This window comes from Pseudorasbora parva, chromosome 23, assembly GCF_024679245.1.
Source record: "Pseudorasbora parva isolate DD20220531a chromosome 23, ASM2467924v1, whole genome shotgun sequence".
NCBI classification, from domain to species: domain Eukaryota; kingdom Metazoa; phylum Chordata; class Actinopteri; order Cypriniformes; family Gobionidae; genus Pseudorasbora; species Pseudorasbora parva.
In genome coordinates, this window is record NC_090194.1 from 15,984,695 (window position 1) to 15,997,749 (window position 13,055).

General features: G+C 36.7%; 1 protein-coding gene across 1 annotated transcript; it reads left to right on the plus strand.

Moving 5' to 3' along the window:
* Nucleotides 1-274: 274 nt before the first annotated feature.
* hsdl2 (hydroxysteroid dehydrogenase like 2) lies at nt 275-13,054 on the plus strand. Its single transcript, XM_067433820.1, has 11 exons — nt 275-433; nt 3,360-3,523; nt 8,468-8,566; nt 8,671-8,785; nt 8,917-9,020; nt 9,146-9,244; nt 10,992-11,186; nt 11,353-11,424; nt 11,550-11,690; nt 12,609-12,737; nt 12,824-13,054. The coding sequence occupies exons 1-11, from the start codon at nt 417-419 to the stop codon at nt 12,934-12,936; spliced, it is 1,248 nt and encodes a 415-aa protein (XP_067289921.1). The 5' UTR covers nt 275-416; the 3' UTR covers nt 12,937-13,054.
* The last annotated feature ends 1 nt before the right edge of the window (nt 13,055 follows it).

Below are 13,055 nucleotides of genomic sequence, written 5' to 3' on the forward strand. Positions count from 1 at the left end.
ATATACATTGGGATTTAAAACATGACGTAAATAAAACGAAATTAGGAGAATATTCTTTCAAACTCGGATGCATTAAACACCTTTATTATGCCTATAGTCATGCAATATACAAATATTAAGTTCGCCTAGTTTACGTCAATTAATTTCTTTCCATTATTTAAGTGACTTGCTCCTTTGTATTCTTTATTTTTCATTTTACAATTTTTAGCAGATTTTTTACGGCATAACTCGGATGTCCCTTTAATAACAGTATCGCGTGTATGACTACCGGAAGTGGAGTGAATTATGTGTCGCAGTGGAATAACTTACGTTACTGGAGTAAAGGGCGAGTTCACACACAGCCTTCGTTTTCCTTTAGAGAGGTCTTGGCTGGTTAATGTTAGACACATAGCTCTGTTCCCAGCTCAGATATCACAATGCTGCAGAACTCTGGGTGAGTTTCACTCCCGTTCTTGCTTATAAGCAGTGTGTTGCACATTTTGTGAATGCATCCGTTTGTTGTTGACTAGTACTTAACGTTACTACGGTAGTTCCCAAACTTTTGATGTTACCTATCGAGTCAGTCAATTGTAGCCTTGTTGTGAATGACAAAAGAGGGCTCGACTGTTTTGTTAAAGTAAAAAGTAAAAACTAGCTGATACAATTAAAGCTAGCAGCAAAATTAGCTGCAAGCTGGAAAAAATTTGAAGAGAACAATGTTTCACGTTACATATTCATAGTATTTTTCTAAACTTGAGTAATGTGACCTTTACCCTACTATCCTATGCGCGGGTTTAGAATGCCAACGCAAATACAGCTGGTATTCTTGATACATTGGACGAAACGGGATACAAAAGTGCAAAGAAATGTGCGTTACAAAACTGGAACAAATAAGCCAGTTGCCTATAGTAAATAAATAAAATATGTTAGCTATCTTATATATATATATATATATATATATATATATATATATATATATATATATATATATATATATATATATACATATATATATATATATATATATATATATATATATATATATATATATATATATATATATATACATATATATATATATATATACAGTCTTGTTCAAAATAATAGCAGTACAATGTGACTAACCAGAATAATCAAGGTTTTTAGTATATTTTTTATTGCTACGTGGCAAACAAGTTACCAGTAGGTTCAGTAGATTTTCAGAAAACAAACAAGACCCAGCATTCATGATATGCACGCTCTTAAGGCTGTGCAATTGGGCAATTAGTTGAATTAGTTGAAAGGGGTGTGTTCAAAAAAATAGCAGTGTGGCATTCAATCACTGAGGTCATCAATTTTGTAAAGAAACAGGTGTGAATCAGGTGGCCCCTATTTAAGGATGAAGCCAACACTTGTTGAACATGCATTTGAAAGCTGAAGAAAATGGGTCGTTCAAGACATTGTTCAGAAGAACAGCGTACTTTGATTAAAAAGTTGATTAGAGAGGGGAAAACCTATAAAGAGGTGCAAAAAATGATAGGCTGTTCAGCTAAAATGATCTCCAATGCCTTAAAATGGAGCGCAAAACCAGAGAGACGTGGAAGAAAACGGAAGACAACCATCAAAATGGATAGAAGAATAACCAGAATGGCAAAGGCTCAGCCAATGATCACCTCCAGGATGATCAAAGACAGTCTGGAGTTACCTGTAAGTACTGTGACAGTTAGAAGACGTCTGTGTGAAGCTAATCTATTTTCAAGAATCCCCCGCAAAGTCCCTCTGTTAAAAAAAAGGCATGTGCAGAAGAGGTTACAATTTGCCAAAGAACACATCAACTGGCCTAAAGAGAAATGGAGGAACATTTTGTGGACTGATGAGAGTAAAATTGTTCTTTTTGGGTCCAAGGGCCACAGGCAGTTTGTGAGACGACCCCCAAACTCTGAATTCAAGCCACAGTACACAGTAAAGACAGTGAAGCATGGAGGTGCAAGCATCATGATATGGGCATGTTTCTCCTACTATGGTGTTGGGCCTATTTATCGCATACCAGGGATCATGGATCAGTTTGCATATGTTAAAATACTTGAAGAGGTCATGTTGCCCTATGCTGAAGAGGACATGCCCTTGAAACGGTTGTTTCAACAAGACAATGACCCAAAACACGCTAGTAAACGGGCAAAGTCTTGGTTCCAAACCAACAAAATTAATGTTATGGAGTGGCCAGCCCAATCTCCAGACCTTAATCCAATTGAGAACTTGTGGGGTGATATCAAAAATGCTGTTTCTGAAGCAAAACCAAGAAATGTGAATGAATTGTGGAATGTTGTTAAAGAATCATGGAGTCGAATAACAGCTGAGAGGTGCCACAAGTTGGTTGACTCCATGCCACACAGATGTCAAGCAGTTTTAAAAAACTGTGGTCATACAACTAAATATTAGTTTAGTGATTCACAGGATTGCTAAATCCCAGAAAAAAAAATGTTTGTACAAAATAGTTTTGAGTTTGTACAGTCAAAGGTAGACACTGCTATTTTTTTGAACACACCCCTTTCAACTAATTGCCCAATTGCACAGCCTTAAGAGCGTGCATATCATGAATGCTGGGTCTTGTTTGTTTTCTGACAATCTACTGAACCTACTGGTAACTTGTTTGCCACGTAGCAATAAAAAATATACTAAAAACCTTGATTATTCTGGTTAGTCACATTGTACTGCTATTATTTTGAACAAGACTGTATATATGTATGTATGTATGTATGTATGTATGTATGTATGTATGTATGTATATATATATATGTATGTATGTATATATATATGTATGTATGTTTCTATTTAGGTTTGTAGCTACACTTGTGGGTAGAAAAGGGGATAAGGATGTACTTACTATAGACTATGTAAATATTTTCCAGACATTATTTACAAATTTGTATTGTATGAATGTTTTATAGTATATTAAATCCCTGCCTATATATATATATATATATATATATATATATATATATATATATATATATATAGGCACTTTTTGTATGCGTTATTAATGTGTGAATATGTATGTGTGTGCATGCATATATATAAATATGTATATACACACACACACACACACACACACACACACACACACACACACATATATATAATATAAATAATACACAAATATATGTACTATGTATATGTGTACTATGTATACTATGTGACAATGTTGAGAAAAAGTAGGGAAACCATTATTAAAGAGAATTTTTTAACGTTTGCGTCAAAATAAATGGCAAGTTAAATTGTAGTCGGTCACATGACTTTGACTTTAGATTTGATGAGAATTTGATTATATTGACGGCTAATATATTAATCTCTGATTGTTTGCATAGTGCACTGATTACGATATGATAATGCATTCATTTTAGGAAGCTGGCTGGATGTACGCTCTTCATTACCGGAGCGAGTCGAGGTATTGGCAAGGCCATTGCTCTCAAAGCTGCAAGGGATGGTGCCAACGTGGTCATCGCTGCCAAAACCGCTGATCCGCACCCCAAGCTGCCGGGCACCATCTACACCGCTGCAGCAGAGAGTGAGCGCAGCACTCCCATTAATCTTACATATATTTAGGGTACGCTTAAACCACAACGCTAAAAATGGAAACATTTTTCTTTTGCGCTTATGAAAAGTTTCACTTGCAGATGGCGGCATTATCAAAAACGATCCCCGTTCACACTGATCATCTAAAATGCTGTTTTGTAGGGGCCATGCCAGTAGATGGTGATGTTACTTTGACGCGTGATGTGTCTGTCGGCCAGAGCTGCTGCGGTTACGACCCACTGAGGTTACGACCCACTTAGTGACAAAAAGTCTGAATGGCAACATTGGTTTTCAGAATAAATTTTGCAAAAATCACACAAAACACACTTAAAACAGGAAAGAGCTTTGTAATTGACTGTACAAACACATTTGACAAGAAATCTGATGTGTATTTGCAGTTATCATTTTGTGTCAGTATGATGAATTTTGGGATAAAATTATACCTCATAAATTGCATTCTTATATATTGTATTGACAACTCATGAAAAGTTTTAGGGCTGGACGCTATGATGATATAAATAACGGATTTAGACCCAATTGTACGCGTTTACAGGAAAATTTGCTTTCTAAACTTGCCCGGCGTCAAATCAGGAACAAGTAAATCTCAGGAAACATGATTCCTTGCTGCATGTAACTATCCATGGATCACTGGATCTTTGACAAGTAAAGAACACTTATATCAAGTCCATCCTTTAATTTAAACAGAATTTTTTCTGTTTTACTCACCTCAGTTTCCCCTATTAAAGGGTTGATGAATTGAAAAATCAACTTTCCTTTGAGCTTTTGATATATAAAAGGTCATGGTGATATAAGATTATCCTGTAAGTTTCAAAGCTGAAAACTTTCTTTTTAGTCAAAGAAAAGTTTTTATTGACACCAGGCCCAGAAAACGATTGTGTGCTTCATTCTTACGTCATCACGCAACAAAACACACCTCTACAGAACGTGTAATTCAGTAGCCCCGCCCACCGACTCATGGAGCTGATCGGATCACTAGCTAGCAGCAATAACGATGTGGAAGAAGATAGCAAGATATTGTGGAAGAACACAGTCGCTGCATAAGCTTCCTTTGGATCATAATACTTCAAGGAATGTGTGATACACCAGCTCACGTGGTGAAGACAATGTACTTGTGTTTGCTTCTTTTTATCACTGAATCGCTTGTAAACCAGCCTTCAGTGCTGAATTTGCAGTCACAATGTTATGCCTTCTATATTGAATCCGACAGGAATGGTGCAACAAACTTGTGAGTAAAACGTCTTTTTTATATGTAATAGTAGTCCGGGGGCTGTGTGTTTTCCAGACAGGCTACCAAAACATACGGCCGCCGGTTGTGCACGTGTTTGTGTGTGTGTGTGTGCGTGCCCGGCTTCGCGCTTATATCGACCGATCATGCTGGCCACAGGAATAATATTCCAATCAATCGCGGGTGGATGAGAAATAAATCATTGTGTTTGTTTGATAAAGATATTTACGAGCCCTGTGGTTGAGAGAATCTTTGTAATTGCCTCTTTCAAAATAATCTCTCCCTCATGTGAACTGACACTGGGCTCGTAGATATGAGATATTTAATAAGCTCATTAAATATGCAGATCTTATCCTAGCCGTGGGCATTTACTTTCAAGTCTCCATTGCGGCACGCCCATCAAAACCCAGCGTTCAGAAGACAGCCTTAAAACCAGTGTAGAAAATAGCCTATTACTTATTAGTTATAATGTTTTTGAATGTAAAAATCTCACGAACATCATTAGTTGACCTCAGACAACAGCGTAAAAAAAAGCCAGTTCATGACACCTTTGACTCCAGTCATGCAGCAGCTCTTTTGCCACTCAGTCTGATGAGGGGGCGTGTTCCGGTGGAAATGACGTCAGTGCATACCCTCTATAGACTGAACACGTAATATGCATGCTCATGACATACGTTTTTGTAGTTTACACTGAGACGACAAACAACATTTTTCCTCCCCAAAACTTGCACTTTAAAACCCTTTTTCAAAAGTTTGCGTTTTCAGGCCCCCAAAGCACCATTGTCCTGTATATGAACAACCAAAACTGTATTAACATTTAGTTAAACACCCCCTTAGAAATCAGTACTACAGCTTGGATCCTACGTCTATAGCTTGTGAATTTAACTTTTTGATACAGCTCTTAGATTTAGCTTTTAGAAGTGTTTTAATAGCCAAATTCCCAATATAACTCTACATTGCCCATAATCTTGAAGAGAGAGCCACCTGCATGCCCAATCCAATAAAGAATTGAGAATGATGTGATCGTGATCTGATGATAGTTTGGTATTAACAGGCTTGCCATAATATTCCAGGCAGCATCACACCACTGCCACAAGCCTGGATTGTTGTTGCATGCATTCATGCTGCTGATTATATTTTCGAAACAATTACACCACTGCCTGGATCGTTGTCACAAGGCCATGGATTCATGCTGCTGATTGGGTCTTTGATTGATGGCCGTTTGGCTGTTGGTTCTATCAGTATAGGGCTGTGCGATATGACTATATATATCAGAAGGATGAAATAAAAAGGCTATAGTTTCATATTATGCGCTCTATTGTTTCTTCGATTCTTTACGGCACTAGTTTTTCATAATTTAGATGGCTGCCAATCGTACACGCCGCTACGATGATCCAGGCAGAAACGTGGATAAATAACAGCATGGCGAGAGAAGGGGAGGCTCTGAGCAGGAGTGTGTTTGTGTGCCACAATGCATCAGCTGATACACATCCGATGATCTAAAATCGATTGAATGTCCAAACTGGCAAGCCTTAAAACACACACACATATATATATATATAATATATATATATATATATATATATATATATATATATATATATATATATATATATATATATATATATATATATATATATATAGTTAATTAATTGAATATTGTGATGTATATCGTTATCAAGATATGAGATGACTTATATCATGATATAAGATTTTGGTCCTATCGCCCAGCCCTTGTCAAACATAACTTGAATGCCACAGCCTGTTAATGCTTTGTTTTTGAGCATGTGCATCACCTCATGGATACAATGTTCTGTACCCATTTGTGATCATACTCAATGTCACAAAGAACAGGTCGTCTCAAACTGGTATTTATGACAGCAGGCTAACATAGTTTCAATAAAAGACTATTCACAGCATGAACATACGGTACAATTCAGAAGTTTTGGGTCAGTATAATTATTTAAAGTTTTTGGAAAGAAGTCTCTTCTGCTCATCAAGCCTGCATTTATTTAAAAATGCAGTTTAAAACTGTAATATTGTGAAATATTGCAATTTAAAATAACGGTTTAAAAATATATATATTTTAAAATGTCATTTATTCCTTAATTTTAAGCATTATTACGCTAGTCTTCAGTGTCACATGTAATATTCTAATATGCAGATTTGATGCTCACATAAAACATTTATTTTTTATTATCAATGCTTTAAACAGTTCAAAACTGTGGAAATACATTTTTTTCAGGAATCTTTGATGATAGTTCGAAAGAACATTTATTCAAAATATACTTTTTGTAACATTATAAATGCCTCTGTCACTTTTTGATAAATATAATCTGTCCTTTCGGGAAAAAATATTAATTTATTTAAAAACAAACCTTACTGACCCCAAACTATGTTCACTGTATATACTGAATGATGGATGGGGATATTTGTTTTTAATGACCCTACAAGTATTATTTTTATTTATTTATTTTTCCCCTCAATATTTCAAATATGAGGGAAGAACAAAACACTCAACTTGGTTAAGTTATTAACCAAACAGAAAGACAAACTACAGCTACAGGGTTTTTTTTAACTATGGAAAATGCTGTTTTGTTTCAGGATGTTGCAGTGCTTATTATAATGATTTATCCATTTGCATTGTTATTTTCATAAAATTCTTATGCCCTCATAATCTTTAGTCAGAAACATTAACTTTCATTTCCCATCGAAACTGACTGCAAACTGCCCTTTCAGATCTGCCTCCACTTAGTTCGCAGCACCCGACTTCCTACAATCCAATCAATTCCCAAGGACGAAATCAAGCCCTGCCCTACATTTTTCTTAAATGTCACAATAGGAATGAAAAGACTATCACCACTTCCGTTTCATGCTGTCATTAATGGGATAGTTCACCCAAAAAGGAAAATTATCTCAATTACCCCAAGCCATCCTAGGTGTATATGACATTCTTCTTTCAGAGGAAAACAATCAGAGTTATATAAAAAAAATGTCTTGGCCAAGTATTATAATGGCAGTTTTGGCAGGCCAAACTTTGAAGCCCAAAAGAGTGCATCCATCCATTATAAAAGACAAATATACGTATCTAAAAATGTATCAATTGAAATGTCTAGCTTCCGGCAGATTGCCTACCATATTTAATCTAAGAAGAAAGATTAACACCTCGTGCAGTTTAAAACATTACTGTCAGACGTCATCATCGTGCCAGTTACGTTTTTTCCGTGAGGTGAATATGGAAGGCGGTCTACTGGAAGCTGGATATTGTACTTTATAAGGTGTTAAATATGGATATTTTTCGTACAAAAACCCATCAGTTCGCATCAGAAGGCCTTTAGTTACACCCCATTCCACCCCTGCCCGGAGCCGAGTGGATTACTTTTATAATGGATTGATGCTTTTTTTGGTCTTCAAATATGGGGCTGCCATTCACTGCCATTATAAAGCTGGGAAGAGCCAGGACATGTTTTTTTTTAAATATAACTCTGATTATATTCATTTGAAAGAATAATGTCATATACCTTCAAGTCTATTGCATCATTCTCAATGGTTTGTGGAATGAGTAGGTCATTCTCCCATAAAAGATGGTAAATACACTGTACTTTGTTTTTGTAAAACAATTATTTTATTTTTTTGCAGTCACTATTTTTTATGTGATAAGACCATGACCAGATAATGTCTGTGTGATAGTTGAAGCTGCAGGGGGGAAAGCACTGCCGTGTGTTGTAGACGTCCGTGATGAGAAGCAGATCAGTGAAGCCGTGCAACAGGCTGTGGAGAAATTTGGAGGTGAGTTACAGCATCTGAAATATCTATTGTTCTTAGACGGTGTACATTTTTAGCGCTCGGCTAAGTTTTAATTTTTACTTTATTTCCCATGGTTCTGATGACAGGGATTGACATATTGGTCAACAATGCCAGTGCCATCAGTTTAACAGGAACTCTGGAGACTCCAATGAAGAAAGTAGACCTCATGCTGGGCATCAATCTCAGGGGAACGTACCTTACGTGAGTAGAAGTATCACGTTTTTAGATTCACAGCTCATTGTAATAAATCACAATTTTATTGTGTCACAGATCATGTCAGATAACCATACTGTAAATTGTTTTGAACACGCAATATTCTGTTTTCTTCACAGGTCTAAAATGTGTATTCCACATCTTCTGAAGAGCAAAAACCCTCACATACTTAATCTCAGCCCACCTCTCAACCTTAATCCCATCTGGTTCAAAAACCACACAGGTGAGCGGAGGAGCATTCTCAAATTTTGTGCTTAAGGCCTTTGGATTTAAAGTACCACTGAACATTTATTTCGACAATGGTGACACATAATGCCACTAATCTTGTTTTCCGTTATGTCTGTGTAGCGTATACCATGGCAAAGTATGGCATGTCCATGTGTGTACTTGGAATGGCCGAAGAGTTCAGGGGTTCCATTGCCGTTAATGCATTATGGCCCAAGACAGGTAATGGGTTTCATACTTAGTTACATTTTAATTAATAATGAGGTCACCAATGCACGAGTAGCTATTGCTGACTCTGTCTTCTGTAATGTATATCTACAGATAGTTCACCCAAAAATGAAAATTGTCATCATTTATGTCTTACACTCATGTTGTTCCAAATCCATGTGACCGCTCGTATTTTATATAAGCTTACAATCCGGTTGCTGATGAAATATAATGTGGATAACATGGAATAAATATTTTTGTCAGTTTAAATACTGATTATTAATCACTCAAACCCCTTTATCTAAACTTCTCTGCTTAACCTTTGGTCATCCACCATGTTTGTGGTTTAACACTTTTTATCCGTGTTTCTATTTCAAATACTCGTCCAACATGCAATGGGTTGTGGGCAATATTAACCTTTAGAGTGTGCAACGTTCAGCACTTTGGATTCTAACCGGAAGGTAGACAATCCGGGTATCTTTGGAATACTCAGTTCAATGTACTACAATTTGGGACATGCTAATTTCAAATACTATCTAGGCTGGCTGTCCAGCTACACGTGGGTTGCTTTTTTCCAAGTCTTTTAAATTTTCTAAAATGAAATAGCCAATAATATAAAGTCTTTTTAATAATTTTGAAGAAGAGTGCCTTAAATTTTCCTTTTTTCTACATTAATTTTAATTCCCGACCCCAAAAAGCAACTTCAAACATCTGACTGAGCTCCCTAGACCTTTTTGTCTTTCCACTGTATTTAGGATGGGTAGTATGCAAATTGCGATGGAGCAATTGTAAAAGTAATACATATGAATTGAGCAGTTTGATCCATGTTTTCTAAAGAGACACTATCTCTTTATATGATGAACAGATTTGATTTAGGCTTTTATTCACACAAAAAAACAGTGCAGAGTGTGCATACTGTATATAGATATCATCAAATATAGTCAGTGGAAGCTCAAACATGCTTTCTTGAGTTTGTTTGAGCATGTTTGAGCTTCCCAAAAAAAAAAAAAACAGGGAGCGTTGTTCTCGCATGTCAAGCAGTCTTATGAACCACTTTTATGATACTTTTATTATGTTTTTGTGTCTTCTTTTTTTTTTTTAAAAGCTTGTAACTTCTAGTAACCACTTTTTGTAATTGCATGGAGAATATTTACCAGAACATTTACAATTTCTCCTTTTTGTTTCACTGAATATCAAACGATAAGGATATATATAAAAGACACTTTTAAAATCCAATTTTCAAAAAATAATATCGTGTACGATCCCCATTTTTAATCTTGTTAAAGGAAGTGTATGTAAGATTGTTGCCAAAACTGGTACTGCAATCACTTTCAAGTGACTGTAGAGCGGTGTGTCCCCTCTCCCCCTCCCCCCTGACTCGAGGTTGCCAGATAGGCTGCGGGATCCAGCAGGAACGTTTGTAGCTGCAGCTGTGGTAACTAGAGCTGAGCTGGCAACCCGGATGCCAAAACACTACTAACTTTGTGATTGGTAGATAGGTGGAGGGTGGAGCTTCAGGCCAAAACACAACATGTCAACATCAGTTGAGGGCTGCAACAACAACTTTTAAATGACAATATCCTGGCCAGACTACTGTTGTCAATCATATTTTCACTCACTGCTGTTTCAGTTAGACTCTTAAAGGAAGTTTTTGTAAGATTTTGGCCAAAACTAGTACTGCAATCACTTTCCCCTCTACCCCTCTCCCCTGCAATGTTGACAATGAGAACTAAATTACTCTTTATTCATCATTAACCTTCAGCCATCCAGACGGCGGCCATGGAAATGTTGGGTGGTTCTACAGTTGGTAAACAGTGCAGGAAGGTGGAGATCATGGCTGATGCAGCCTACGCCATCTTGAAAAAACCCTCCAGCTTCACAGGACAGTTTGTTATCGATGAAGACATTCTGAAAAAGGAGGGCATTAAGGACTTTGATATATATGCTGTTGAGCCGGGTTGGTTAAATAGTTTTTCTATTACGAATATGTAATTATGTTTGTATAATAATTCTTTCTATTTTTTTTTTTTTTTTTTGACCTTGTATATAATAATATGACAGTTATGACGTATTACAGGAAACTGAATGTCAACACGGCACATAAAATATATTTCCTTTTTTAGGTCATCCATTGCTTCCTGATTTTTTCTTGGATCTACAGCCAGAGGATCTAGCCAAGCAAATGGAGCAGCATGGTGAGTTATGAGGCATAACCAACACATTTCATCCATTTCTGTTCTACTTGGGGAATGACTTCCATTTCTCGAGCGTACTTCAGCAGACTACTCAGTCAGTGCTGATATTTTAACTCTCTTTTCAGGTGCCACTCCGGTTTTCAAAACTGAAAGTGGAAAAGGTTCTGCTGCGGGACCTATTTCTGACATGTTCAACATAATCAGAGGAATTCTCAGTCCAGATATAGTGAAAACCACACAAGGAGTGTACAGATTTGATTTAACAGGTAGTTATGACATCACATTAAACCATTTGAGTTCCTTTGAGGTATTCCTTTCTTCTTCTTTTTCTTCTTTTTTTCTGCTGAATAATAAACTATAGGCTTTGGAAGGCTATTTCTGCCACATAAGAGAAAAAGAAAACATGCTTTGGTAAATTTAAATAATCACATAAACACTGATAATAATAACTATGTAAATGAAAATTATATATAATAATAAAAGAGACAAGCCACATATGTCCTTCCTTAACTTTGCAGGCAGTTAGCATCGCATGGTTCCCTCAAGAAAAACCCAATAAGATTTTCCCATAGCTTCTGGATTATCGCTAAAAACATGCTCTGTGATCAACAAAAGTTTGATACTTATGAGTTTTGTTCATAAATATAATTTTCACAGATGAACACAACTTTTATGAAGTCTAAATGCAGTTACCTGAAGTAAAAACCTAAAGGTAGGCTATAAACGAACTACACTACGGTCACTCGACTTCAACATCACCATCACTAAGCTACTATTTTCTCATAACATATGAGTTACGATAGTTAAGAGCATAATTATGAGCAGAATGAGGCTGTACAAGCGGACGGAGCTCACCTACTAAACTCCTTGACAGCCTCAGCCACTTGTAAGCAACCGCCTTTTCAAGACCGCTTAACCGCTTAACTGCATAACCGCTTTAAAAAATCATAAGTGGGGTAATTCTGATGCATTTTATGTCATATAATAAAACATGTGAATGTCTTGAGCTTGTGTTAACCATAGACCTTTGTTCAGCCATTTAACCAAAACCCCATTCAAAAAACCCACCGACTTTGAGACGAGGGAACTAGTGCTATAATGCTAACTCGCTTCCGCATTTGGCCTACAAAGTGATGTCATACCTGCACCACTCTATTAACAAAGTTTACTGGCTGGATCGACAGGCGAGCATGCTGGAGTCTGGTTCATTGACCTGAAGAATGATGCAGGAAGTGCTGGCAGCGGGGAACCACCTGTCAAAGCTGACGTCGTCATGTCATTGGACAGTTCAGACTTCATCAAGATGTTCGGAGGTATAAAATGTGTTGATGCACTTCACACACTACACTGACATGAGGATGTTCGAAACATTTATGAAAACCATGCTCTGTATCAATAGGGAAATTAAAGCCAACAATGGCCTTCATGTCTGGAAAGCTGAAGATTAAGGGTGACATGGGCCTTGCCATCAAGCTGGAGAAGATGATGGCCATGATGAAGTCAAAGCTGTGATATGATCACTCAATCTGCTGCCTTACATGATGTTCATGATCTTGTTTCTATATCACTGTTTTCATTAAACCATTTGTTCAGGTGATACTAATTTTAATAAAGGATTTTCCTTTAGTTAC